Raw genomic sequence first — 27,603 nt, 5'->3', positions numbered from 1 at the left:
ATTTCACATTGTAGACAAAGTTGTCAGAACTGCATCATCCAGGGTTTGACTATCAGTTAAGATTTAATTCTAGGCACTTTTCCTCCCCTTGTAGCTATGATGATGAAATAGATAAAGTCAATCAATATCAAAGGCTGAGCCTTGAAAATTTGGAGAAGATAGAAATAGGTATGTATTTTGCATTCTTTATTCCTATTTCTTGCCAGGGCAATTGTAACATATTGGTAATTGGAAAAAAAGAAAAGAAAAACCTTTTATATAATAATTGTAATTCTTTGTCATGAAACAAATGAAATTGTTTCCAATTTGAGAAAACAAACTTATGAATAGTGGCTCTGAAGTTTAGTTGAACTGTTCTGAGCAGGTTGCAATTAGCTGAAGTGAATCCAGGAACATCTTAGTTGTTCCAGGTTGTGGCCTAGGTAAATTCTGGAGGACCTTACCAGGTGAGTAAGTAAAGCTGGTGCATTTTTCTTTTTTTCTATCTGCTCCCCCTTTGTGTCACCTGTGAACTTATTTGTCCACTGATGTCCCAGTGTGTTCTCTTCCCCCTTTCTCTTTACTTGTTGCTGGTGTCTTTGAACTCAACTCCTTATGAGCAACATAAGCCTTTTTATAGGGAAAGGATGGAAGGTTAAATATACTGCTGTTAACCTTGTTGTTCTGTTCGCATTTACTATACACTTGCAATGTTACTTCTAAGGCGCACGGCAGCGCAGCCCAAGACAACTTCTCGTGCAACCTTTTCTAAGGCCGTGCAACGGGAGGCACTGGCCGCCCCCACCCACCGCAGATGTGCCGGTGCTGGTGCCGAGCCTCCCTGTCCCAGGCGCCTCCGGCCCCCTCACGCCCCTGGCCTCCTGCCACTGCCCGCCCGATCCACCCCTCTTTCCGGCTTTCTCCTCCTCCATCTCCCGCTTTGGGGCGCGGCTCCTGCCGCAGCGGTGGCACCTGCGGCTTCTCCTTCTTCTCATCCAGCCGCTAGCGAAGGGGCTGCGAGAGGGGCGGGGCAGGCAGAAGACACGTGGGCCGCCAGACAGCTGAGAGGCCTGGAGGCAGCGAAATCGGCAGCAGCGAAATTGGCGGTGGCATCCCGAAAGCGGAGGAGCAGCTCCCGACGCTGACCAGCCCAAACCGTCAGCCCCCTTTGCTGCTTGAGACAGGTAGCCGCCCATCCGTCGGGCTGTCTGCTGCCTCCAGATCCGTAGGCACACCCATGGCCACCGAGGGCTCCTCCCCAAACGGTGCCGGTGCCGAAAAAAGACGGGTCCGGTGAGGGGGCTGAGCCTTGGCCGCCGCTGACCAGATTGCACCTCCTGCTCCCGTGGCGGCCAACAGAAGATACGTGGGCCGCCAAACAGCTGAGGGGTCCGGTGGCGGTGAAATCGGCGGCAGCAAAATTGGTGGCAGCGGGGGGCAGTAAGGCTCTTCAAGTGGAGCGTACAAACGCTCCAAGAATTAAAGGGGAAGGATCGGAATATAAGGCACCCCCTGAAAATAAGACGTAGCACAACCTTTGGAGCAAAAATTATTATAAGACAGTGTCTTATTTTCGGTGAAACACGGTATATTTTTCCACCCACACCGAAAAAAATAATAGAGGGAACATTGTACACTTGTATTGTTTCAGGTGTAGCAAAAAGGAAACACCCCCCCCTCCGACACTCATAGTAAGAACCCCTCAAATGAGGAAAAGTCAATTAATCACAAGTTTCAGATCTGCATGACAAATAATCTGCATCATCATATTGACCCGAGCAGAACAGCAAGGTTAAGGATAGTAGAGGCTAAAGAAGGCCAAGTAAAAAACCCAGGGCAGAGGTGGACTAGCTGGCTGGCTGTACTAGGTTTAATAAAAAGGATGACTGTGGCATGGAACAGCCATAGAATATACCGACTTTTCCAGAAATTTCCTTTCTTTACCTATTTTGTTATTGCCAGTGGCTGTTTCTATGCATGTAACGTTATGGAGGAATTTCTATCGTTAAAATTTTAAAGCAATACAATAGAAATTTTTCTATGAAAATGTTACCTTGATATTCTTCCTTTTGCCAGGGAACTTGAAAGTACAAAAAAAAAATATCTTACTTCTCTTTTATAGATTGAATGACCAAAAGCAATTGGTGAGCTTCATTGCTATACCAGAGATAAATCAAATTCTGAGCCTCAGTATTCACTTACTACCACTCACTGGTATAAGGAAAAGAAATACAACAAAACCAGTGGAATTAATCTTTTAATACTGTATAATTTAAGCTATAGAACAGAATCACAGCATACAATTCATAAGAACATAGGAAGAGCCATGCTGAATCAGGCCAAAGCCCATCAAGTCCAGCATTCTGTGTCATACAGTGGCCCACCAATTGTACATGGGGATCTTGGGATAAGTGGAACCCAATAGTACTTTATCCCAGTTGAACTGGGGAAGTCCTTGTTTCTGGTGGATATAATAAATTGTGTTGTTTAAAAAGTAAAGTGCACTCAGCATTCCTGAATTGTTACTGCTTTTTTAAAAACAAGGACCTGAACCAACATTCTTTGGAAAACCCAAGTTCTCATGCATGAGGCTTCATCATAAATACAAAGATACAAGTGGGTACTTCCATACGCTTAGAGCAGTAGTGCGTAGCCCTGAAGAGGATGGAAAAGGTAAGGATCTACTTTTGGGGGGAATGAATAGAATCAGATATGATGTTTCTGAGCAATTTACAATTTAGCTATGAAAATGAAATTGAACACTTAAATAGTTGAGTAAGAAAATAATGCTTGAAAATAAACTATATCTTAAAATATTTAGCCAATGTAATTACTGATACTGACACCAGGACTCTGCCCATTTTCACCAAAACCAGTCCTTCTGCTGATTTTGAGCTACCGTAATCTCTGGAAGGGCAGCATACACATTTAAGAAAATTTGGTATATTTGTACCCTTTCAATTATACTTCACTAATTTACCATTCATTTTGCAGTATGTTTCAGACAACAAATGCACCACTCCAATAAATAGTACAATATAATGTCTACTACAAATCTTCATCTTTTATTTTATTTCAGGGATAAAAATAAGTCATTGTAATTTAAAATGGCTTAATTCTTTGCTTTTTGCTTAAGTACTTACCGTTGTTAATATATGAGTCATTTGATGTAAAATGGTGAACCTTTCATGTTAGTAGGTAGTATATATTGTATTACTGTTGGAAGGCAAATCTATCCAAATAAACTAACATGAGCATCTGGTGAAGAAGATGATCTTTTCAGGATATCTGGATGAATTCTTTGTATTTCAGACACTCTTCAGTGCATTGCAGAAATGCTGCGAATCACCAAGCAGGCCATGGGATTAGATGTCCCCATTATTGAGAAAAAACTGGAGAGGTGAATTTTAATTATTTTCATGTTCATAAATTCCCTGACACCAAATTCAATTTAAGCTACAGCACTTGTGGTTTGTGTTACCGATCCTCGATCTTGTAGTATGTCTTAGACAGTCCTTGATTTACAGCCACAATAGAAACCACAACTTCCTTTGCTAAGCAAGGCGGTTGTTATTACAGCTGATTTTACAACCTTTTTTGGCACATAGGTTGAGTGAATCACTGCAGTTGTTTAGTGAACCACACGACTGTTAAACAAATCCAGTTTTCCCCTTTAAGTCTGCTTGTTGGAAGCCAGCTAGGGAGGTTGCGGCCTTAGGAATCCAGCAACTGTTGTAAATAGATGCCAGTTGCCAAGCACCTGTTTTCATATGATGCTGCGATGGTTGTAAACGTGAGGACTGGTTTAAGTCACTTTTTTCAGCTCTGTTGTAGCTTCTAATGGTTGCTAAAGGAATAGTTTTAAGTCAAGGATTACCTATAAACCAGCCATCTGATTCCTTACTTACCTGCTTTTATGTAAATAAAATGTGTCAGTGTGGATGCTTTCCTTTGGGGTTGAGTAGCATGGAGTAGTTCCCTAGCTGGGTACTGAAACATTTACAAGAAAGCATTCCAGGTTCAGAGGGCACCACCAAGGACTCAAAAAAGTTCTCAAATATTTTTATTAGCTAAAGATTCTGTCTTGCAATACTGAGGATGCCGAGTGCCTTGGTATTATTAAACACCAATTTAAAAAGGAATTAGAGTGGTACCTCTACTTACGAACTTAATTCGTTCTGTGACCAGGTCCTTAAGCAGAAAAGTTTGTAAGAAGAAGTAATTTTTCCCATAGGAATCAATATAGAAGCAAATAGTGCGTGCAATTGGGGAAACCACAGGGAGGGTTGAGGCCCTGTTTCCTCCCAGGAGATTCCTAGAGAGGCCGCCTGGAGGCTTCTCCCTGCCTTTTCCGGTTAGTTTCAGAGGCTGGTGTTTGTAAGTGGAAAATGGTTCTTGAGAAGAGACAAAAAATTTTTGGAACACCCAATTCTTAGCTAGAAAAGTTCGTAAGTAGAGGCGTTCTTAGGTAGAAGTACCACTGTACTATATATCCAGGGTGCACCAAGTCAGGCTCTCTATGCCAATCAGAATGCTTTATACAGCGTATTTTTTTGCATCAGAGAAAATGCTTGGAATGCTCAAAGGTCATGCATCAAACGAGTAAGTTGTATTTAAAAGAAAAGAGTAACCAATTCAAACTTTTAATGTAATTTATGTAATCAATTGTGAAGCCTGACTTTTGGTATATCCTGTGTAATAAAAGAAGGGATCAAAAGCAGCTGTTTTTATTGTATGAGTAACAAAGGATGTTATTAGTTTTCTCACTTTTTCAGGAAGAGCAGCAAACCGCATGAGGACATCATTGGGATCAGAACCCAGAATAGAGGTTCTTTGGCCCTGGGGAAGAATTACTTAATGAACAAGTTTTCATCTCTCAATCAAAAAGTGAAACAAACCAAATCCAACGTAAATATCAACAATCTTAGAAAACTGGGAAACTTTAGAAAGCCTGAAATGAAAGTCAATTTCTTAAAGCCTAATCTGAAAGTAAATCTTTGGAAATCTGACAGTAGTCTTGAAACTATGGAAAATGCCATGACTGACACTAATGCCAATATAGAATCAGATATTGAGATTTCGTCTGATAACGACTCGTTCCATTCAGATGATTTCCTGACAAATTCCAGATCTGACGACGATCAGCAATTCCTGGATTCTTTAGAGAATGGAGATTACGTCTTACCTAGCTGTGGTATCATTGCATCTGCTCCTCGGTTAAATAGTCGTTCCCAATCTGTGAGCAGCACTGATATTAATATTAGCATTCCTGTTCCTTCAGACATCCATGTTGCACAATCTGGACACCAAATGAACAATGAACGTGAAGCTTTTTCTGCTGAAAACACAACACTAGATGTCACTAAACAGATTGATGTTTACCGTCACAGATTTGTCCAGGATGCTAAAATTAAGATGAACAACAGTGTTTCAGAATGTGAGAGGGGTTCTCAAGAACCCCAAGAAGTGGCACATAATATTAGCAATAATGCTCCTAAGGCAGCTGATTGCTTGGGAACTAATAAGGCTCCTTCTAGACCATCTAAACTGGATGTATCATTTTCAGAGACAGGACCACAATATTTGGTGGTTGAACAGATGAATTTATTTAAATCTCATAAAAGCCCAGGCTCCTCATCTATTGTTCTCGAAGATGAGCCAGGGTTTCATGTGTCTCCTTCACCAGCTGAGAATAGTGGCAGCAGGGCCGTCTCTCCCTTTGCAAAGATACGCAATTCAATGGCACAGGTAGCTAACATTACACAAGCTGGCTTAACCCAAGGAATCAACTTTGCTGTAGCTAAAGTCCAGAAGAGCCCAGCTGAACCAGAAATTATTAATGAAAGTCAGCAAAATGAATTGAAAGAAATGTTTACCCAGTGTCAAACACGAATAATTCAGATTTAGAGCTCAAGATCCCATTGTATATACTATTGAACATATATTGTGTGTAACATAAATTCTAGGGAAGAAGGGCAAACTGAGTATTATTAAGAATACCAGTAACAATGTTTACAGAAACCGATGAGAGAAATTTGGTTTTGAACAGGTTTCAGAACTGTTTTGTAGCAAGTGAGTGATAGTAAATTATACTAAACAGGTAACTCACACAACAATTGTTGATGTGCATGCAACAAGTTAGTTTAGGTGATCGGATGCACAATTATATCTTTTGGAGCAAGTTTTTATAAGCCTTCAGATTTGTGTAGAATGTTTATATTAAGGGTCTGGTACTAAACACCTGTTACCTTATTAATCTTGCACTGTACCAGTGAATATTTTACTCATAGATGGCATTCTATTTATTTTTCTCCAGATTTTTTTAATTTAATTTTTTAAACATTTGTGTTCTTTGAACAGGTTTCATTCCTAAGGAAATGGTGACTGCAGAGGGAGTCTTTTTTTTAAAAGAAGATATGCTTAGGCATTTATTCTCTCTTTCCTTCACCAGTTCCTTGCTTCTTTCTACCTCTGTTGGTTTAGTAGTTGAGTCTAGAAGTATATTTGTTAATGCTTTCAGGGCAGCTGCTGAAAGGGCTTTTCTAGCTGGAAAAAATAATCCTCTTAAAAATAAAATCAATGTGTCTAGAAACCATAATTCATTATTTTCCAAGAAACTAGTTGCATATTCTTAGAACATAGTCTTTTCTGGAATAAAGCAAATTCTTAAGCTTGATATCAACTTCTGATTAAATATGTATCCATATGAAGAAAGATTACCTAAACATATCCAAGGTATCATCTTCAGTAATACAACTGACAACATATTCCTCCATAATACCTTACACTCCTATCAAAAATGTGATCAGTGCAACGTGTTTCAGAAGTTAGTGTAGCTATAATCAACATCAGTTTTAGCAGAGAAATGAATGTGTTTAAATACTAGCTCATTTCTTAGAAGCATGCTGTTGTTGCCCAGAATGGGCATGTGATGGATGAACTACAATAGAATGTAGCAGCAGAAACAGCACTGAATGCAATCTTGTTCCTTCATAACCTATCCTTATTCTAGAAGTTGGGTTTCTGTTAGTACACGGGTACTATAGCTAGATTGCATGTAGTGTTCTGAACAGTCAATGAGTCAACTATATGTCAGTGTGTCTACTATATAAGTGATAACTTACTAAGCTGTCTTTTGTGTGATACTTTTGTACTGTTTGTATTTTGTTATTTATTAATACTTTAATGTGTGTTCTTTTGAGAGTATCTATACATTTAAGTATATTTAAAATAAAACTATTGTTTTAATGTGGGAAACGAGCTATTTTAATAAAAAAATTAAATACAGTACTATGCATTTTGGTGTGTATGGTTCAAGATACTAAGAATCTTTGTCGATTCATTTACAAGACTAAAATGGCTTCTCTGCTTGTTTTTCCCCCTTATGCATCTTTAGTATTTTGGGGGGTAACAATATAATTACTAAAAAAAGTTTAGAGGATACTGTTTTGATAGTGATCATGTCACGAGCAATTGCACAGCCATGAGAAATAGAATCTTAATGTACGTGGTAACAAATTGAAGGGATGTCTAAATAATTACCATGAACGCTTGCTGCTGCTTTCCCTCAAGGTAGAGGAAATTGGAAATCTCAGACTGCTAGCTGATCAGCCATAAAACTTGATGTCATATTTAAAATTTTGCTTCTCAGGTAACATTAGACTGTTATTTTTGTTATAAGCTGGATGTTCTCGACTTACACATTCTGAAAATACCAATTGGACAAATTCATCTTTCTGAGGATTCAAATGAATAATGGAATACACACTTCTTTGAAATCTTATTTTGTAGTGTCTTTCCTTGCTGTGTTATCTCTACTTATTCTAAAGTTCAGAAAATATGGCATGTATATACTTATGAAATACTACTCTAGATACATTGTAAACTCATAATGAGCAAAATTGTAGATTTCCACAAAAGTATATTTAACAACACTCAGCATTGTCTCTTAACTTAGGTTGTATTTTTTTATATAAAATTCTTAATTTTAATAGATACTGGAAGGACATAATCTGCAGAACTGTCTGTCTTGGAATATAGGATGTAGGAATATGTTTGCTCTTTTGAGTTCTGTATATATAAAAAATAATGGTGGGATAAAATAAATGTTATCCTGGCACATTAAAGAGTTAACTAGCAATGCTAACCTCAGTAGATATGACACACACATTAGGTACAATGTCCATTTTGATGGGCCTAAATAAAGACAAATATATAGATAACTATGCTGATTTTACACTTTTACGTTCTGAGTAAATAGTAATTAGTAAATTTATGACTATTTAGGATACATTCACAAAGCTAAAACTTGAAAAATAATAATTTATGGAGCCAAATTGTACTTTCTATTATGACTTTCAGACCAATCTCATTAAAATCTGGTATGTGTTCTAATGCCATAAAGTGTTTATCTGCTATAATAATTCTTAGTAAAAGTGTTGGACAATTTTTATAATAAATCTTTAATATCAAACAGATTTTTCCATAGTTGCTAATTTGGTTACAAAACAAGCTTCAAAATTTATCAGTGTTAATCTGCTGAACACCATAAATTTGATTCATTTGAGAAAAGAGTCATAACTTTTATATAAATTATCTACAAAACCTGGTATAAACATAATCTCTGTTCATATCAGCTCTACAAATGTTAGACTTGTTTACAGTCTTATAAACATGGGTACTGATGTCCTAAAGTTCATTTCCATTTACAGATTTTTGCGACTGTAATCTGGCTTTACGTAGTGCCTCCAATTGCTTTGCTCTTAGCCACCTCTCTCTTGATAGTGTTGTCTGCCCAGCGCTGAGAGAAAGGAACCTGTGGACAAGAAACAGATTAATCTCTTTAGAATCTATAAAGTACTAAAACTCTGATTCCTGCAATCTTTAACTTTTCCAAACCAAAATACTTCTAATGAGGTAATTTACAGAATGTGTTAATGTGTTAATGAACTCAATCTGTATAGTCTGGAGGACAGAAGGAAAAGGGGGGACATGATCGAAACATTTAAATATATTAAAGGGTTAAATAAGGTCCAGGAGGGAAGTGTTTTTAATAGGAAAGTGAACACAAGAACAAGGGGACACAATCTGAAGTTAGTTGGGGGAAAGATCAAAAGCAACATGAGAAAATATTATTTTACTGAAAGAGTAGTAGATCCTTGGAACAAACTTCCAGCAGATGTGGTAGATAAATCCACAGTAACTGAATTTAAACATGCCTGGGATAAACATATATCCATCCTAAGATAAAATACAGAAAATAGTATAAGGGCAGACTAGATGGACCATGAGGTCTTTTTCTGCCGTCAGACTTCTATGTGTTCAAAATCTAGGAGATATAATTCCCGTGGAAGTAAAATTTGGCAAAATTTTATAAAAGGCTTCCTGGGCTACTTGTTTTACTATACTGTAGTTCTTCGTGTATTTTCAAGGTAGATACATCTCTGAATTTATCCCACCTTTTCTTCTGAAGGCAATATATTAGAAGGTCTGTCACTGTTGGATATGGAGGAATCTGGTAGATGATCAATAAGGAACAGGGTGTGTGGTGCAAATGAAAACTTTTATTATAATCAAAATGGGGCAAATATAGGAAGCCTATAAATAAGGGATGTCAAACTCACGGCCTGTGGGCTTTATGCATCACATACGGGACAACCCCACTCTCGTTTAGTGAAGAGGAAAAAAGTTGTGATACGTCATGGGACTTGTCGGGAGTTTGATACCCCTGATCATACCTTGAAGCTCATTTAAGAATTGCCCTCCAGTACAGCTCAACATTTGATGATTACAGGAACACTACTCTGTATTACTTACGGCAATAGAAAAAACTTTGTTTATTTCTGGGACTGGGTCATGATTTCCTGTCTACGCACATCCTGGAATTCCCTGGTAATTCCTTCCAAGTACTAACCAGGCCTAAAAATGTTTTAGCTAAAGTAACATTCGCTAGATGCAAATGTTTGGTTGAGACAAAGCGCCTTTTGACTTTGCAAATAAACTCATTCTGTGGAATCAGATACTTAATGGAGCCCTGAAAACAACCAGATGAATTCTTTTCATTGTATCTCAACCATAGCATCTAAAAGACTGCAACATATAATATTTTAGGGATAGATGGTGAAGAGTATGAGATAATTAAAAATAATATAGCCATTCCTTGTTTAGTGGCTACCATGTTTAGCAATAGCTTGCAAATGTGACAAAATTCACTTTCTTGCCAATAGACACATTTAGACCAATTTTGCAACTGAGAAAAGCTTTCAAGGCGAAATTCATTAAAGTCTGATAAGTTTTAGGCAGCCCTGCAAGTAGGCGATTCTAATCTAATCAAGGTTGCAGAATTCAACTTGTTAAATTGCAGTTAGCACTTTTTAGGGAAGTGCTCTATTGCAAACAAAAAACAACTTAGCTCATTTAAGTAATCATTCCACCCTGCCAAAGAGCCAAACAAAAAACCCAAAATACCCCCCCCAAGCCCCCCCCCCCCCCAGGTGCAGAACACTGGTGACACCTTTATCTAAATGAGACAGTAGATCTTATTGAAAGGGAAAGGAGGAGGAAAGGACTTGCTCTTAAAATCTCCAGGCTGATTTTCAGGAAAACAATTGGAGGAGGTGGAAAAGAATACAAAGAAACAAAAAAGAAATCCACCCTTTCCAAACCTTGCATAGCCTTTTCTATGCAATCATTATTTAACAGGTCTCTTACTTTACAACTATTACTATTTTTCCACTATTTCAACCATACTTTGCTTGTATGGCTGGAACCATTTTCTATGTAGGTCCATAGCTTGGTCCATAAGTCTTGATTTCTTGTGTATTTTCTTCATTTCACTGAAAATCAAAGCCTGAGCTATCATATATGTCACATCGGCATCAACACATCTTCTTGATTTTGATTGCTTGTGATTACTTCAGTAAACTACTTAACATTTGTGTCCTTACCTTGCTACAAGTAGAGTTCTGTGAAGATCATCTGCTGTTATACTCTCAGGATCGTTTTTACGCATTTCTACAAAATCATCTTCTACTGCCTGTTGAAGAGATTGATTAAAGTTTTATCATTTAACTTAGATTTGCCTCCCAAAGTCCAGAAGAAAATTGGACTATAATTTTCTCCTTTCAAATGCCAATTTTTAGCCAGTGTTTTTGCATGTGATAGTGTCATATTAAAAAAAATTTATATCATGAACTCTTCGGGCATAAAATATTTTCACATCCTACACTTCCATTAAAAGAGGTAGAGTTTACCAATTTATATAATGTCAAGATCCAGCTATAATTTCACAGTGGCCAAGGAAGAAGCATACAATAAATTTCTATTACAATGCAAGACCATATAAGAAAGCTTCCTTGATAATTAAAATGCTGAATTTAGTCCACGTTTTTTTAAAAAGACAAGAACTAGTTTTTTTCAGACGGTGTGCCTTTTCTATCCCAAATCTGGCACTTTTTAAACATTTCAAATTGGCACTTTTCAAATATCCCAATGGAACAAAGCTTCTAATGTTTTAAAGTTCTACTATACCGATAGTAATAGAAATTCAAAACAAGCCTCCTCCTAGAAGTTTCATTTTAGGTGAGAAAGGGGATTGAGTGCTTTCTCATCCTACAGCATAACACTAATAGAATTTTGTTCCAATCTTAACACTTAACAATAAATGATGATTTCTATACCTTTGTGACTTCATCTGATATGCTATAATCAAGCAGTCTCAATAAGCTTAGATAGATGCGAAACTTGTTGAGGATTGATGGCAATACAGCTGTGAGAAGGCTGTTCATGTGCTCCTCCATATTAGGGGGAAGGAGCTCCGGATGTAGATGGACTTGGCAATCTGACTGTGGGGGAAAGGTTTAAATCATTATTTTACGTTTCAATTATTAATACAAAGAAAGGTAGCAATCTTCACTCTGATTAAACCCAAAAACCATTAAGGCAATTTTTTTCATATTGGCTCTGAAAGCATCTACATGTCTGAGACTTTAGATAACAAGAATTAGTTGAAAAGTCTTTTTAATCCAATTTGGTTAGTTGTCTACAAATGCAATAGAACCCTAATGATTGCGGATTTTAAAAAGAACATCAAAACCATACATTTAAAAGATTAATTGATCTATATGTATGAATGTCATTTGCAGACACTATTTTTGTTCCTTCCGAGGTTTACAGTATCCAGTATGAAACACAGAGGTACAGCACAGTTAGCTATCTTTGTATCCTTTCACTGTTCTTTAAGAGATTACAATGAAGGAAGATCAGGGAAGCTTTGCTATACCGGCAGGAGTGATCTGCCCTCTGAAGTGATAAGAACATTAATGTTGCATGGGAATTCCATCTGATGGTAACTGAAGTCATAATCCACCTTCTGCCAAGTTATCAGGTTGCCCAGTGCTTTCACATTGTGTACACCTACAAATATAATAAAGAAAAAAACAATGGTTTATTATAAAAGATTCAGATATAAAATAAAATATAGTATTTTATTTCTTAGTTTTCAAGAATTCTGTCCTATGAATTAATGTATAAACCAAGGTCCTAGGTAAAATTCCTTTAGGAGTTAAGAAGTTGAGCAAATGATCATTGAGAACTAGGAGAAGTGCGGCAAAAATATTTTTCTTGCATAATCAAGTATGTAAATCTAATATAAATCAAAGAGAAATTATAAATTATTACAATAAATATTACAATGCCATACCCTTAATATGTTTTAGAAGTTAAAAGATTAAAAACAGCTTCCCTCCCCCTAAAAAATAAACTTCATTGTTAGTAATAGGATAACTGTTCTGAAAAGGAAACAGCAACCTGGGTTAACTATAATTTAAAGAAGACAGTATCTTTGCACAAACATTAGTAAATTGATGTTTGCATTTCTTAACTAGTTTCAAGAGTAATTTGATATTTGAGTCACCAATATACAGACTTTCCTCTAACCAGGAATATGGCTAGATAGTTTGCATCCATCAGAAATCCTGTTTCACTCACTTCCTTTCCCACTAATGACTACATAATGAGTCAGGAATCATGGTCTGCTGACAAACTGATATTAAATGGATTTTGCTAATTCTTGAGACAGAAGCAGATATAAATCATGGAACAGTGGAAGGTCGTTCTATCAATAGTACTCTGTGCCATATCAATAGCTTTTGCACTAGTTTTATCTCACCATTACCCAGGCCACACAGAGGTTCTATACATTCCAGCTGCTGACAGACACCTTTATATTGCTAGGTTCTGCGCTAGTTTCTGCCACAGTTGGCCTGTGATGGATTTAATTAGCTACTGTATTTTTCGAAGTATAAGACACGCTCCCCCAAAACAATGAAAATTTGTGTGCGTCGTATACACCGAATGTGGTCCCCACCCTTTGGCCTCTGCCTTCTAGTAATTTGCCTTCTTGCAACAAATAGCAAATAGCCTGTTTCAGTTTCAGCACAGCCTGATTAGTACAAACAGCTGATTGTTGGTTGGATCGGCCTCCCCATGATCAGCTGTTTCAGGCTGCAGGGATTGCCACTGCCTATTGCCGCCTCCATGTGCCCCATTTTTGGCCTCCACACACCCCATTTACCACCCATTCCAATCCCCATCACATAGAATGGGGTGTGCAGAGATGGAAAACAGTGTGTGAGGAGGCTTCAATAGGCTATAGCAGTGATGGCAAACCTATGGCATGGGTGCCACAGGTGGCACACGGAGTCATATCTGCTGGCACGCGAGCTGTTGCCCTAGCTCAGCTCCAACATGCATGTGTATGCCAGCCAGCTGATTTTTCGCTTGAACAGATACTCTGGGATGACATTTTTGGCTTCCAGACAGCCTCCGTGGGGATTGGGGAGTGTGTTTTTACTCTCCTCACATGAGCCTACTGGGCCCACCAGAAGTCAGGAAACAGACCATTTCCAGCCACCAGAGGGCCTCTGGAGGGCAGGGGAAGCTATTTTCGCCCTCCCCAAGCATGGAAGATCCACACTCTTTGGGCACCCAAGGAAAAAAGGTTTGCCATCACTGGGGTACAGGAATCCCTGCAGTATGAAATAGCTGAACGTCGGGAGGCCAATTCAATGGACAATTCAAAGCTGTTTGTACTAAAACTGTGATAAAACTTAAACAGTCTGTTTGCTGCAAGGAGGCAAATTGCTGGGAGGCAGATTTTTTTCTTCTGCTAATCAACTGTGCTGAAACTGAAACTGGCTGTTTGTTGTTTGCTACAAGGAGGCAAATTGCTGGAATGCAGAGGCAGATTTTTTTTCCTTTTTCTTTGCAAAAGCTAGGTGCATCTTATACTCTGAAAAATGCAGTATATATTGGCTTTAATGCTCCCCTGCATTTATTTATCTTGTGCAATTTTTGTTTTTACATTTTTTAACTTCGTAAAAATTGCTTTCTATTCCATTCACTTTATGCTGTCCTACTTAGATCACAAGAACACCATGTATGGTTACACCATTAATTTAGTGTAGATTTAGTATGTTTATCTATCAAAGATAGTAAAATCAAACAAAAACATTAATCATGGCTTGTAATTCATCAGAAATAACTTTAGTTTTTATTAAAATAAATTCTTCTTTAGGTATCTCTACTCGATTCAATAGCCGATAACTGTATTCTAGAGAAAAGTGACAATATGTACATAACTGTTCACGTTTGGAATACTTTACTTGCTAAAGGCTGGACATTAGATTTTAAAATACACGTATCTTCCTTTAGTACTTTCCAGGGGTGGGATTCAACATTTTTTACTACTGGTTCTGTGGGCGTGGGGTGGTGGGTGTGGTAGGGAAAGGATACTGCAAAATCTCCATTTCCTTCCAATCAGCTGAGACTCGGAAGGCAGAGATGGGCCAGGGCCAGTCAGAGGTGGTATTTACCGGTTCTCTAAACTAATCAAATTTTCTATTTTTTTTAATTCTAAAAACAAGAAATAAGAAAATAAAATACCATTCAGTATTCACTGTATTTAACAAATTAATTGTTTGTTGGTTCACTGTATTTAATAAATTGTTTGAAGAACATGTCTGAATGCTTTCTAGAATATAAATTAATAATTAATAAGCTAGGAATAACATGCCAAAACTAGTTTCTGGTGTTTTTCCTATTATCTTTAATAATACAGTATAGCCAAATGGGAAACATAAGGAAACTTATGCAATCAGGTTTTGGGTGGATGTGACTAGGAGGAAGAGATTAGAACGGAACAATTGCCAATATTTCTAGTAACTACCCAACTGTCTATTCACAGAGCTGCAATAGGGATTTTTTCTTTTGGAATATTTTTCTCTGCCATGCTATAATGTAGTCCATTTTTGAATTTTTGCCAATTTTCTTTCCTACAGCAAGTTTTATCTTGCGCTGCCCTGTTTTCATAGCTCCTGGTGAATGCAGAGAAAAACAATGTTACAAGACAATTTACATAACTTCTGTCCAACATTCAATTCGAATGGAAATATTAAAAAATAAGCAAAAGTCCTATTTAAATATAGAACTTTTAATTCTTATGAACATGAATAGGGATCAGAATGTCCTGACTGGGGTGACTCATGCCACGATCATCACTCAGTTGGATAATTCCCACATACATTTCATGAGGCTGCCTTTGAAGATAATCCAGAAACTGAAGTTAGAAGGTCATCTCTGCAGAATGCTCCACATTTTAAGATGTAGTAGCACCAATAAGTAGCTACTTTATTAACATTTGATAATTTAAAATCCTTTTTATTTCAGCATTATTTGGGTAGTCTTATCTTGGTTTTGGAATGTTGGATTTTCTCTTCTATTAATTGTTTATGATGTGGTTATGTAATCATTTTTAATTTATTTGATGTTCTCCACTGTTGTGAATTATAAGGATGGTGAACCTTTGCACCTGTGCTTAGAGACACTCTATGCTCTCATCCATTGCTTGGGTTTCAAGTCACTGGGTGTTTTTTGTGCTCTCACTCCAGATTGTTTGGTAGGGAAAGGGAAAGAAGGTTTGAAAACCTTGCCCTGCTTTTTTTGCCTTTAAAAACTGCCATGTATCGGCTACTCCTGGCTTGTGCACTTGGAAGAGTTCGCTGCCTGGGGCTCTCCCCCCCTCCCCCCATGCACAGGTACAGTGTATATGTGTGTGTGGTGTAGTGCATACATGCTAAGGGGGTGCATTGTATTATCGGTGCCAGCATGTGAGTGTGTACACTCAAATCTTTGGCACACGATGACAAAAAGGTTACCATCAGTGGCTTATACTGTTATTCCCATGAAGTAGGTAATCCAAATCAAAAATTGCAGTTTGTGCCACAGTTGTAAGATAACTGGATTTTAGAAGATGAATTTGATGTTAAATATGCAATGTTGAAGGAAATTTTATCTGTATTTTAAATTGGGATTACCTTATTTCCAGTTAGATTAATTTCTTTCCCCAAATCCACACAATACTTGTAATAGTAAATAAGCAAACCTACTAAAGCTCCTTATCTTATTTCTTGCTTTACTTAGTTGCTTGATTTACTGTTTATGATGCATTTACAATTTTAACATTTATAACCCGATCTCAGATAACAAGATAGGCATGTATATCCTTATATAATGTAAAATAAAAGAATCAGAGATGCAACTTTCTTTTTGCTTCAACCATGTTTTTTTAACATTTATTTATGCAAAATATTTGTAAAGAAACTGTATCCATGAATACTAACCTTTTGTGTCAAGCTGTCCTTGCTGTAGCAGTGTTTCATCTATGACAAAAGAGGTACTGTTGGCAAGCTGTAATATTCCACTGACTAAGCGATTAGCTGTGTAGTCCTTTTGTGGATTAAACCTTAAGCTGTTCATATTCTCTATGGTCATCTGTAGGCGATACGACTGGAAAAAAAATCACTATAATGAATTGTCATTTGGAACATGTAGCCTGTTTCCCCCAAAATAAGATATCCCCTAATAATAAGCCCAATTGTGCTTTTTAGTACATGTAATAAAGCCAAGCACTTATTTCAGGGTTCATAAAAAATATAAGACAGGGTCTTATTTCTGGGGAAACATGGTACCTAATAAAGAATTAAAGTTTCTACATTTCATTAAATCTGACATAAGTGGTTAACAAGGTAATAAAAATCAAGGGATCATGTAATTGCAGATATTCTGGCTAAAAACACCCAATTCTTCTACAGTACAAGAAACAATACACTCTTTCATAAGTTAGTAAATATTTTTTTTTAAAATCATAAGTGTAATATAAATTATGCAAATCAGGTGTAAAAGACAGAATCTTAAAAAATATTCCATTATCCTTAAAAGCATCTAACCTACATAACATTGTTTGAAAAAAATTCATTACACACACACACACACACACACACACACACACACACACACACACACAGAAATAATGTTTAATTACACCTTTTTTCCTTTTGTCATTATAACTAAGCATACTAACAGGCATAAGCAAGGACAGAAACCATATTGTTAAAATTATGGTATCTGTATTTCCTTGAGGCATATTGGAATTAGAGATAATTATTGGCTACACTGCAAACTTATGTAAAGTGACTGCACTATATAGTGATGGCAATCCCTGCAGTCTTGGTTGTCACCATTAATTAAATCCCAGGCAGCTTTCTGCTGACTTTCTTTAAGTCAGTGGGGAGGCTGCAGGAAGGTGAAAGTACCAGGAGGCTTCCAGGCAGGACAGTGGGCAATAAATGACTGCTGCCAGATGGAGAAGAGCAGGAGGAGGAGGAGAAGAGGGAAGGTGTGGTGTGCAAAGGTGTAGTGAGAGTTGGGGAGGGTTTTAGAAAGGTGTGATGAGGATACAAGAGTGTGAGATGGAATAGTAAAGTTTGTTGTGAGCCGCCCCGAGTCTGCAGAGAGGGGCGGCATACAAATCTAAATAAAGATAAAGAAGATAAAGATTGGGGAGGATACATGAGCAGTAAGGGAAGCTTGGGGGGGGGGGATGTGTGGGTGCTTGGTGCAGTGCAATCATTGGGAGAGGATATGTATATGGGGAAGACTCACCCCAGAAACTGGAGACCCTGCTGTCTTCCCAATGACTTTCTGGGAAAGCTGACAGGAAAGGTCACAAATGGGGATTATGTGATTGTGGGGTATTGCAACCACTTTTAATTGTGAGACAGGTGCCATCACCCAAATCACAAACGTGAGGGAAAGGGTGCTAGGATGGGCAGAACAATTGGCATAAGTGGAGAACTATCAACCCTGCTGCATGAATCCCAGCGACCAGTTAGGTCCCACAGAGTGGATCTTCTCCGGGTCCCGTCAACTAAGCAATGTCGCCTGGCGGGACCCAGGGGAAGAGCCTTCTCTGTGGCGGCCCCAGCCCTCTGGAACCAACTCCCCCCAGAGATTAGAACTGCCCCCACCCTCCTTGCCTTTCGTAAACAACTTAAAACCCACCTCTGCCGCCAGGCATGGGGGAATTGAGATCCTCTTTCCCCCTAGGCCTTTACAATTCTATGCATGGTATGTATGTATGTATGTTTGGTTTTTATATTAATTGATTTTTAATCATCAATACCAAATTACTATTGTACACTGTTTTATTGTCGCTGTTAGCCGCCCCGAGTCTCTGGAGAGGGGCGGCATACAAATCCAATAAATAAATAAATAAATAAATAAACAAACAAACAAACAAACAAACCCTACAAAGGACTATCTGTATACAAAGAACTCTCTCTCTCACACACACACAGAGAGGGGGAGAGAGAGAGAGAGAGAGAGAGAGAGAGAGAGAGAGAGAGAGAGAGAGAGACCTATCCCTCAATTGTCCATTTAAATACCCAATCAGAAGTATAGTAAATTAACTAAGCAAATTTACATATTACATTAAGACATTGGTTTACACAAATGCCTGTGTTCATAGTATTGAAAGCCAAATTCATTACAACTTTATGTGACAGGGTGAACCCAGATACTGACATGAAGGAGCAGTTAAGGTACACAGCTTATAAATGTAATTCTTACTGCAGGAACAAGCTGCTGAATAATACGGTATACATGCTCTGTGAAGATACTGTTTCTTGGACAGCCACTTAAATTCAGGGTGAATTTTCCTAGAGGAAGGACATCTCTTCTTGCATAGCTACATAAAACAAAGGATAGAAATATAAGGCTATGAGCAACAACTTCTATTGCTGATCTTTGCAAACCATTTCATGCTAGGAATATTTTTGGCTAAAGAGCAATATTGACTTTGAAAGCATATATACAAAGAATCAGTAGAACAATTATGAACAAACACCCACAAGGATATAGAATTTGAAGATAGCTTAAAACTGTAATAGGAATATTGTTTTTGAAATATGAGGAGCCTTCTGGGAAAACCAGCTCCTTGGTTTGGTCTATTGCAATTTGCAAGTATTTTTTTATTGCAGGAAATTATTTTTTCCATCTTTCCTTCCTCTCTATTAACTTAGGAAAGGATAGAAGCACAAAACTGGATATATAGGAAAGCTACCTAGGAAGTAAACATTTTTATATTAACAATCCTTAAATTATTCCTTCTAGATAGTTTTTTTTTTACCTTCAGTCCATTGACTAAGTTTAGCAATTGTATAGTAAATGAGTGATTCAAACCATTAAGGATCGTCAAGGAGGGTTCCCAGGAGAAGGGGTGGGGTCTGATGGCCGCAGCAGCGGTGTCATTCTCTCTCCCTTGGGAATGGCCCCGAATTCCCATTGTCCGGGGGTTCTGGTCCTTTTGGACCAGACCGGATCTCTCCTGAAGGGAGAGTGATGCATTGGGCGCTGCCAGGGGCCTGCATGCCCCGCCAGACGAAATGGCCTGTCTGGAAAGAGAGCTGGAGGAGTTGCTTACAGAGAAAGGTAGGGATATCCTGTCGCTGGTGGTAAACTGAGAGTGTCTGAAAGGAATTTTGGACTTTTGTTTTGCGATTGGTTGCTGGACAGATCTAAAACAGCTGGAGATTGAAAAAAGCAGCTATCTGTGCAATGTGGCATTTCAGCGAAAGCTTTGAAAAGTAGCAAATTGCCCATCATTAGATTTTTTAAAGCTGTCTAATTGGTTTTATTTTAAACTTGCCTTTTGGAATCTGGAACCTTGAATTCCTGTTGTGGAAGCTATATTTTCCTTTTTTTATGTAAACTAAGAGGAACGTAAAATACCGGAAGAAGAAGACACCAAAACCGGAAATATGTGGTAAAGAGCTATCTGGAAAAGAGCTGGAAAATTTGCTATCTAGCGCCATTGTGTGGCCGGAGGAAATATAGCAGCTTGTTATTTGCTTAAAGACTTTGACATTTGACTTCCACACTGACTGGCTATGAGAAGGTAGATCAGCTATTGCATGGAAGGAAGAAAATATTCAAGATAAAAATGACTGAACTGAACTGATTTGACCTGATTGGACTTTTTGATTTGATTGAAAATACTGTACATTGGACAATATAATTCGAAATTAAACACTTTTAAGAAAACCCAGAAGACACTAAAAGTTACCAGCACCATAAAGAAGAGGAAGAGGATAGTTTTTTTTTCTCTTTTTAAATTTTTTTCTCACAGTTATAAATTATAAAAATAAATGAGTATACATAAGGAATTGGAATTATTAATATTTTAATCTTATTGGAATTTATTATTTGAAAATATATATATTTTATACAAATATATAATAGAATAGAATAGAATAGAATTTTTATTGGTAAAGTGTGATTGGACACACAAGGAATTTGTCTTGGTGCATATGCTCTCAACGTACATAAAATAAAATATACATTTGTCAAGAATCATGTGATACAACACTTAATGATTGTCATAGGGGTCAAATAAGCAATGAAGAAGCAATATTAATAAAAATCTTAGGATATACGCAACAAGTTACAGTCATACAGTCAACATGGGAGGAAATGGGTGATAGGAATGATGAGAAAAACTAGTAGAATAGAAGTGCAGATTTAGTAGAAAGTCTGACAGTTTTGAGGGAATTATTTGTTTAGTAGAGTGATGGCGTTCGGGAAAAAACTGTTCTTGTGTCTAGTTGTCTTGGTGTGCAGTACTCTGTAGCGACGTTTTGAGGGTAGGAGTTGAAACAATTTGTGTCCAGGATGCGAGGGGTCAGTAAATATTTTACCCGCCCTCTTTTTGACTCGTGCAGTATACAGGTCCTCAATGGAAGGCAGATTGGCAGCAATTGTTTTTTCTGCAATTCTGATTATCCTCTGAAGTCTGTGTCGGTCCTGTTGGGTTGCAGCACCAAACCAGACAGTTATAGAGGTGCAGATGACAGACTCAATGATAAGCAAGAGATATAAAATGTTAAAATGGAAGAACTGGAGAAGGGGAGAAAATGTAATGGTTTATGAATGATAAATTGAAAATAGTTATTATTGTGCTTAATATGGATGAGATAATTGAAAATGGTTATGATTATTTCTGAATGATTATTATTTTGGATTTTTTTCTTTTCTCTTTTTTCTTTTTCTTTTGATTGATTGAATTATAAACTGATTATCTGATTTATGGTGATAAATAAAATAGGAGGAAGTGGGAAAAGAAAAGGGAGGAGAGATATAATATCAGGAGTAGGATCAATGTGGGATAATAATTAGTATTAATTATGTTAGGCATCATAGGGAAAGACAGATGAAACAAAGAAGAGCTAAACTGAATAGATTAGGGAAGATTATCAAACTGAGTTTGATAGTGGAAGATATATAGATTAGGGAAATATATAGATTAGGGAAGATTAGTGCACTTTATTTAGCAGTGAAAGTAATTAGAATAGGGAAGACTATTGCGCTGATATGACAGTGACACAGATTAGCGAAGATAATTACACTGGGATTGGCAGTGGAATTTATAGATTAGAGAAGACTATCACACTAAGAATGGCAGTGGAAAATATCTAGATTAGGGAAGAATATTGGCTTTTCTAATGGAAGATACTTTTCGCAAAAATAATGGAACAGTATGATTTATATTGATTTTGATTTGTTAAAGCAGAAATGATATACTGGTATAATGAAAAAAATGAATTGAGTAGGAAATACATCTTAAAATTTCTAACAACAACCCTTCCTCCTATGTATACAGTATTGACAGTGTTATAATTAGATTAAGATACGATATGAATAGTGTTTCTTTTTTTCTTTTTTCCTTCCTGGGTTTTAAAGAGAAGTAAATTTGGATATTTCTTTTGTTAAGGGCAGCTATGATAAAATGAAGGTTTTAAAATAAAAGCAGGAATGAGTTTAGTAAGAAGGCTAGAAATGGACTGAAGCACGATGGTATAGTTATGAAAAACAGCAAATAGCCAAGAGAAATCTAAATAGCTATAGCACTTTAAATGCAAATGAAGGCGAAGAACAATACCTAAAATCCGGATAATAGTATATGGAAAGGAGGTAGCACAGGATGAATGATATATACCAGAACAAATTGGATAAATAATTAGAAAATTTTGATTAATTTAACTAAGAATACGGCATCTGATATTATATTGTATTATATTTTAATTTGAGGTATGTAAATTGGAATCTCTGTAAGGTGTGAAAAACAATAAAAGAATTATACACCTCCCAAAAAGGACGGTTCCTAAATATATATCAGCAGACATAACATCACCACATATTGAAAAGAAAAAGGACAAATTATTTTACTTTATTTGCAGAATCAAAATTAGAATAATTTTAGGTGGCAGAATAATACTCTATGTTTGTCTTAATTAGATACTTTCTGCTTTTTATCTCTCCTCCCATAGGATCACATAGGTTAAACAGGTGAATTGGTTACTTACACTGTGGAAATTAGGTGTAATATAATGTATTCAGCAGCCAAGCTGTCTCCCAAAAAGGCATGGCTGAGGAAGCCAAGAAGCTCTGCTCTAATTGGTGATAGTTCAGACATAAAACTAGAGACAACTAAAATAGACAGCATAGGTAAGAATCAGAAATAACACATGCATTTTTCTATACAGGTAGTCTTCAACTTATAGCCATTTATTTAGTAATTGTTCAAAGTTACAACAGCACTGAAGAGGGTTTAGAATCCCCACGGTCACATGATCAAAATTCAGGTGCTCGGCAACTGGAGTGTATTTATGATAGTTGCACTGCTCTGGGGACATGTGATCGTCATTTATACTCTTCCCAGATGGTATTCAACAAAGTTACTTAAGATTCACTTAACAATCAGATGACTCATCTAAAAACTGCAATGATTCATTCAACAACTGTGGCAAAATAGGTCATAAAATGGGACACAACTCACTTAACAGCTATCTTGCTTAGCAACAGAAATTTGAGGCTCCATTGTGGTCACACGTCTACTGTACTATGCAGGTAGTCCTCAACGTATGACTGGTCGCTTAATGACCATTCCAACTGAAAATGCCCTCACTACAATCATGAGATAATATTTGTTTGGCACTTGATAACTGGTTCACTTTTATGGCCATTTGCTGTATTCAGCAACACATGATTGTGGTTTACGATGTTCTTTGTTGGTTTCTGTGGTTTACTTCTGGTGTCCCAACAAAAAAAATGCCCACTGAATTTGCTTAACGACTGTTGTAAAAAAATGATTTGCAAGAAGGTCACATAATGCCTCAACTTATAAATGATCTATGATTGTAATTTTGAGCTTCATTATGGTCATAAGTTGTGGATTACCTGTACACTTAATTATCATTTGCAAAGACAGTTAGTGATATACAACTCTGCATCAACCATACATATATTTTACTTTTTTAAGCTGAGTGTCATATTGACAACAGATTTTAATGCTGTATTAAAAAATGACAAGTGACATACAAAATAATTTAAATAACTAATAAACACTAGTTATTGGCTATGTTATTAATTCTTTAAATTTAATCTTTAAATTAAAGGAACTCTTTTTATTACCATGAACCTGAGGAAATTCTTAAACCTCAGTTATTTTCTTTTATCTTAAACCTCAGTTATTTTCTTTCTTCATAGCATCATTATTATTTTAGCCATGTTATTATCTTAAAAAAGAATTGTTTCCTTAAAATATGAGTTCTGGAAGAAGTGCTTTATTGTAGCTTCAAATGCTAGCTAATTTTAGGGGTCAGCATAGCTGCCAGGTGTCCAATTTTGTTAAAGATTAGCTCAATATTTCTATCAAGTAAGAAAAACTAATTAGCAGCAAGGCTGAAAATTGGCTTGAAGTCACACCAACTCTGTCAGTAGACAATTAAAAATTAGAAGCCATATTTAATCTACTATAGGTGCATATAATTTATTATTTATCTTTTGTCTTTAAAAATATACCATTAGAGCAATTGTTACAATAGTCAGTACTTTTCCATTAATCACTTCAAAAGTAGAAATAATTTTACAAGCTAAAATAAACATTATTGTTGTCACATACATGTAGTCTACAGGATTGTCAGAAACATATTTGCATATACAGTACAGTGAGATGTATTTGGCAAGAGCATTACTACTATGAGGAAAGGAAGGGCGGTGCCTTATATTGAACAATTTCCTGTGCTATTTAGGATCACTATAAAGCAAGCTGGAGACTTTTAATTATTACATGGATGTCGTAAGACATGGGTATCAAACTTGCCACATTACATTGCCGTCACATGACTTCTTTTCCTTTATGCTTTAAATATTAACGATGCAGGAACAAAATGACCTTTTTTTGTACAAACAAGTCAAAATAATAAAATCTAATTCGGGCCTCTGATAGTAACAAGGCAATTTTCTCTAAACAGTTGAAATACTTACAGCTTTTGCTTTCTTCTTCATTAAGGCATGGAGGCAACAATGGATTTATGTGCTGAAGTTTCTGTGCCAGAATTACATGGATTCTGGGAACTAATGATGCTGGAGGACTATGAACTCTCTGTTCTTCCACAGTATCCATACAATCCATAGATTCCAATGGCGAGGAGGAATTCTCCCTAAAACATAAAAATATCTATATTTAGGCACATTTAATTTCAAAATTATATGCAACATTCTTTCCTGTGAAAGAAAAGGGTATTTCATTGAAACATGCAATGTCAGCATGGATAGTCCTGAATTTACAACCACAATTCAGTCCAACATTTCTCTTGTTAAGTGAAACATTTGTTAAGAGAGTTTGCCCCATTTTATGACTTTTCTTGCCATAGTTGTTAACTGAATCAGTTTATAAATTAATGACATGATTAAGTGAATCTTGCTTCTCTATTGATTTTGCTTGTCAAATGGCTGCAAAACATGATCACATGACCTTGGGGCAGAGCAATGGTCATAAGTATGAACTACATATATATATGTAGAAATTTCCAAATCCTACACGGGAAGAAACCCGAATATACCAAGACCGTCATACCTGTACCCGTGAAAATCTACGGAAATATATGTATGTATGTATGTATGTATGTATGTATGTATGTATGTACATAAATATATTTATGTAGTTATCAAGCACTTGAATTTTGATCACATCAGGACGATGATACAGTGTAAAAAACTATCATAAGTCACTTTTTTTTCAGTGCCATTGTAACTTTGAATGGTCACTAAATGAAGTGTTGTAAGTCAAAGTTTATTTTTATCATAAACAGAATAAATTAAGTTCTTGAATTTATTTCACACTCAATTATATCTTTTAAAAAAGTCCTCAATTATATCTTTTAAAAATGCTCCTGAATTTAAAGAACTGACACCATCTTTTTATTTTTTACATGCGTATAATGAACCAAGTATTGTTTAGAACTAGGACAAATTCAGATCTCTAAAATTTAGTTATAAATTCAACACTGTAAAGTTGGAATTAATCTTCCAAATTTTTTTGCAATCATTGTTCAATTTTTCTGAAACACACTGACAAAGAAGAAAATGAAATGTTGCTTTTTAATAGAAATTTATAAATTACCTATTATTTGTGAACCAAATATGAAAATTTCTTCAGTCACAATGATGGCAAACTTGCATCTTATCATCACTAAAATGTTACCTTTCTTCATTGTTCAGCATGTTCAGGACAGGATCGACAGACAAAATCCCATACACCTCAAGAATATCATTGACTTTGAAACTGTCTCCATTTTCATATATCTGCCACAAACAAAATATGTTTAAGAGGACAAATTGTTGTAAGACAATATGAAGTACTATAAAAGCAATAGCTAGTTGAACATCTAACACATTGTGATTTGGTATTATGGGAGAAGGTTTGTAACATAATGTCCTTCATAACTTTCTGCTTCAATAGAAATTTGTAGCTATGCAGAATTACAGTGTTCTAAATTCTAACAATATGTATGGTTATGATTGTATGATTGTTTCTAAATAAGGGTTTTTATAACTGTTTGTTTTTAACAGTTAGATCTGTACACTGTATTGTTGTTGGAAGCTGCTCCGAGTCTTCGGAGAGGGGCGGCATACAAATCTAATTAATAATAATAATAATAATAATAATAATAATAATAATAATATAGTCACTTAATATGCCCTTCAGTGACAGACAGGCCTTGTGCAACTGTCAGGCTATATTTACATGAAGCATCATCATTAAGCACAGGTAGTCCTTGACTTACAACTACAATGGAGTCCAGAATTTCCATTGCTGTGTGAAACAGTTAAGTGAGTTTAGTCCCATTTACAACCTTTCTTGCCACAGTTAAATGAGTCAGTTAGTAGCACGGTTGTTAGGTGAATCTGGCTTCCCTTGACTTTGCTTGTCAAAAGATCACACTGGGATATTGTAATTGTCATAAATATGAGTGAGATGCTGCAATGGTTGTAACTCTAAAAAAATGATCATATGTCACTTTGTTTTCAGTGCCAATGTAACTCTGAATGGTCACTAAATAAACTGTTGTAAGCCAAAAACTACCTGTATATGGTATGCGGCTTTGATTTATGTGTCAATTCTAAATGTAAATTACAACAAATCTCCACACTTCTAACGTGTGTAAAAATGATCCTGTTTCAGATACTGCTTGAGATATTATTACCTTCACAAGACATGCAGGGCCCTTTTCTCCTGGGAGTGGAAAATTCAGATCTAGTGGAGATGAACAGTTTAAGGAAATCATCTGATGCCTTGCAGAAGCTTCTCTTTCTAATCGCTTTGGCTCTCCACTCCCCTGGATATCTGGCCCATTTCCTAGAATTAAAACAAAAGTTTCTACTACCTTAAAACATGTAATTTTAGATTAAGATTTATTCCTTTAAAAAAACCCATCATACTGAGTCACAAGTGCATGTTGCAAATACTAGAGCTTAGATTTTTTTCAGAATAGTAATTTCCCAAAAGTATTTTAATTTACAAAAAGAGTACTAAGTCCTAGATGAAACTAAGCAAATGAATACTCTCTTCAGAATACTTTCACGGGGAATACGTTCCAAGACCCCCCCGCGAAAGTCAAATTTCCGCAAAGTGGAGACGCTCCCTTCTTTCCTTCCTCTCCCTTCCTGGTTTTACTTACCCCCAGAACCCGCAGGGGCAATGGGGCGGCAAGCTGGGGGCCTTGCTGCGCTCACTGCCGGCTTCACCGGCGGCAGCACCAGTGCTCAGGGTCAGGGCAGGGCAAGCTCAAGGCAAGAGGGATCCAGGCCAGGACTCAAAGCCGAGATTCCAGGCTGGTCAGTTGGGAGGTCGGACGCTACCACTAATGGAGATGGCTTAGGTGGGTG

At 36.7% G+C, this 27,603-nt stretch overlaps 2 protein-coding genes across 2 annotated transcripts in view; one reads left to right on the top strand and one right to left on the bottom strand.

Moving 5' to 3' along the window:
• The window catches only part of INPP5F (inositol polyphosphate-5-phosphatase F), a 48,361-nt gene extending 41,095 nt beyond the window's left edge, over positions 1-7,266 (top strand). The window contains exons 17-20 of the mRNA XM_070752595.1: positions 95-168; positions 2,524-2,652; positions 3,292-3,379; positions 4,755-7,266. Coding sequence (XP_070608696.1) covers positions 95-168; positions 2,524-2,652; positions 3,292-3,379; positions 4,755-5,886 — 1,423 coding nt within the window. The 3' untranslated portion in view covers positions 5,887-7,266. The remainder of the gene's footprint in view (positions 1-94; positions 169-2,523; positions 2,653-3,291; positions 3,380-4,754) is intronic.
• A 1,159-nt stretch (positions 7,267-8,425) lies between these two features.
• Positions 8,426-27,603, bottom strand: part of MCMBP (minichromosome maintenance complex binding protein) — a 38,791-nt gene continuing 19,613 nt past the window's right edge. The window contains exons 7-16 of the mRNA XM_070752598.1: positions 26,922-27,073; positions 25,919-26,019; positions 24,700-24,875; positions 22,737-22,860; positions 18,946-19,063; positions 16,659-16,824; positions 12,260-12,393; positions 11,658-11,822; positions 10,926-11,014; positions 8,426-8,794 (exon numbers count right to left, since the gene is read on the bottom strand). Of these exons, the coding sequence (XP_070608699.1) occupies positions 8,668-8,794; positions 10,926-11,014; positions 11,658-11,822; positions 12,260-12,393; positions 16,659-16,824; positions 18,946-19,063; positions 22,737-22,860; positions 24,700-24,875; positions 25,919-26,019; positions 26,922-27,073 (1,352 nt within the window). The 3' untranslated portion in view covers positions 8,426-8,667. The remainder of the gene's footprint in view (positions 8,795-10,925; positions 11,015-11,657; positions 11,823-12,259; positions 12,394-16,658; positions 16,825-18,945; positions 19,064-22,736; positions 22,861-24,699; positions 24,876-25,918; positions 26,020-26,921; positions 27,074-27,603) is intronic.

This window comes from Erythrolamprus reginae, chromosome 5 (assembly GCF_031021105.1).
Source record: "Erythrolamprus reginae isolate rEryReg1 chromosome 5, rEryReg1.hap1, whole genome shotgun sequence".
NCBI classification, from domain to species: domain Eukaryota; kingdom Metazoa; phylum Chordata; class Lepidosauria; order Squamata; family Dipsadidae; genus Erythrolamprus; species Erythrolamprus reginae.
This window is presented reverse-complemented; position numbering and strand designations above follow the sequence as displayed.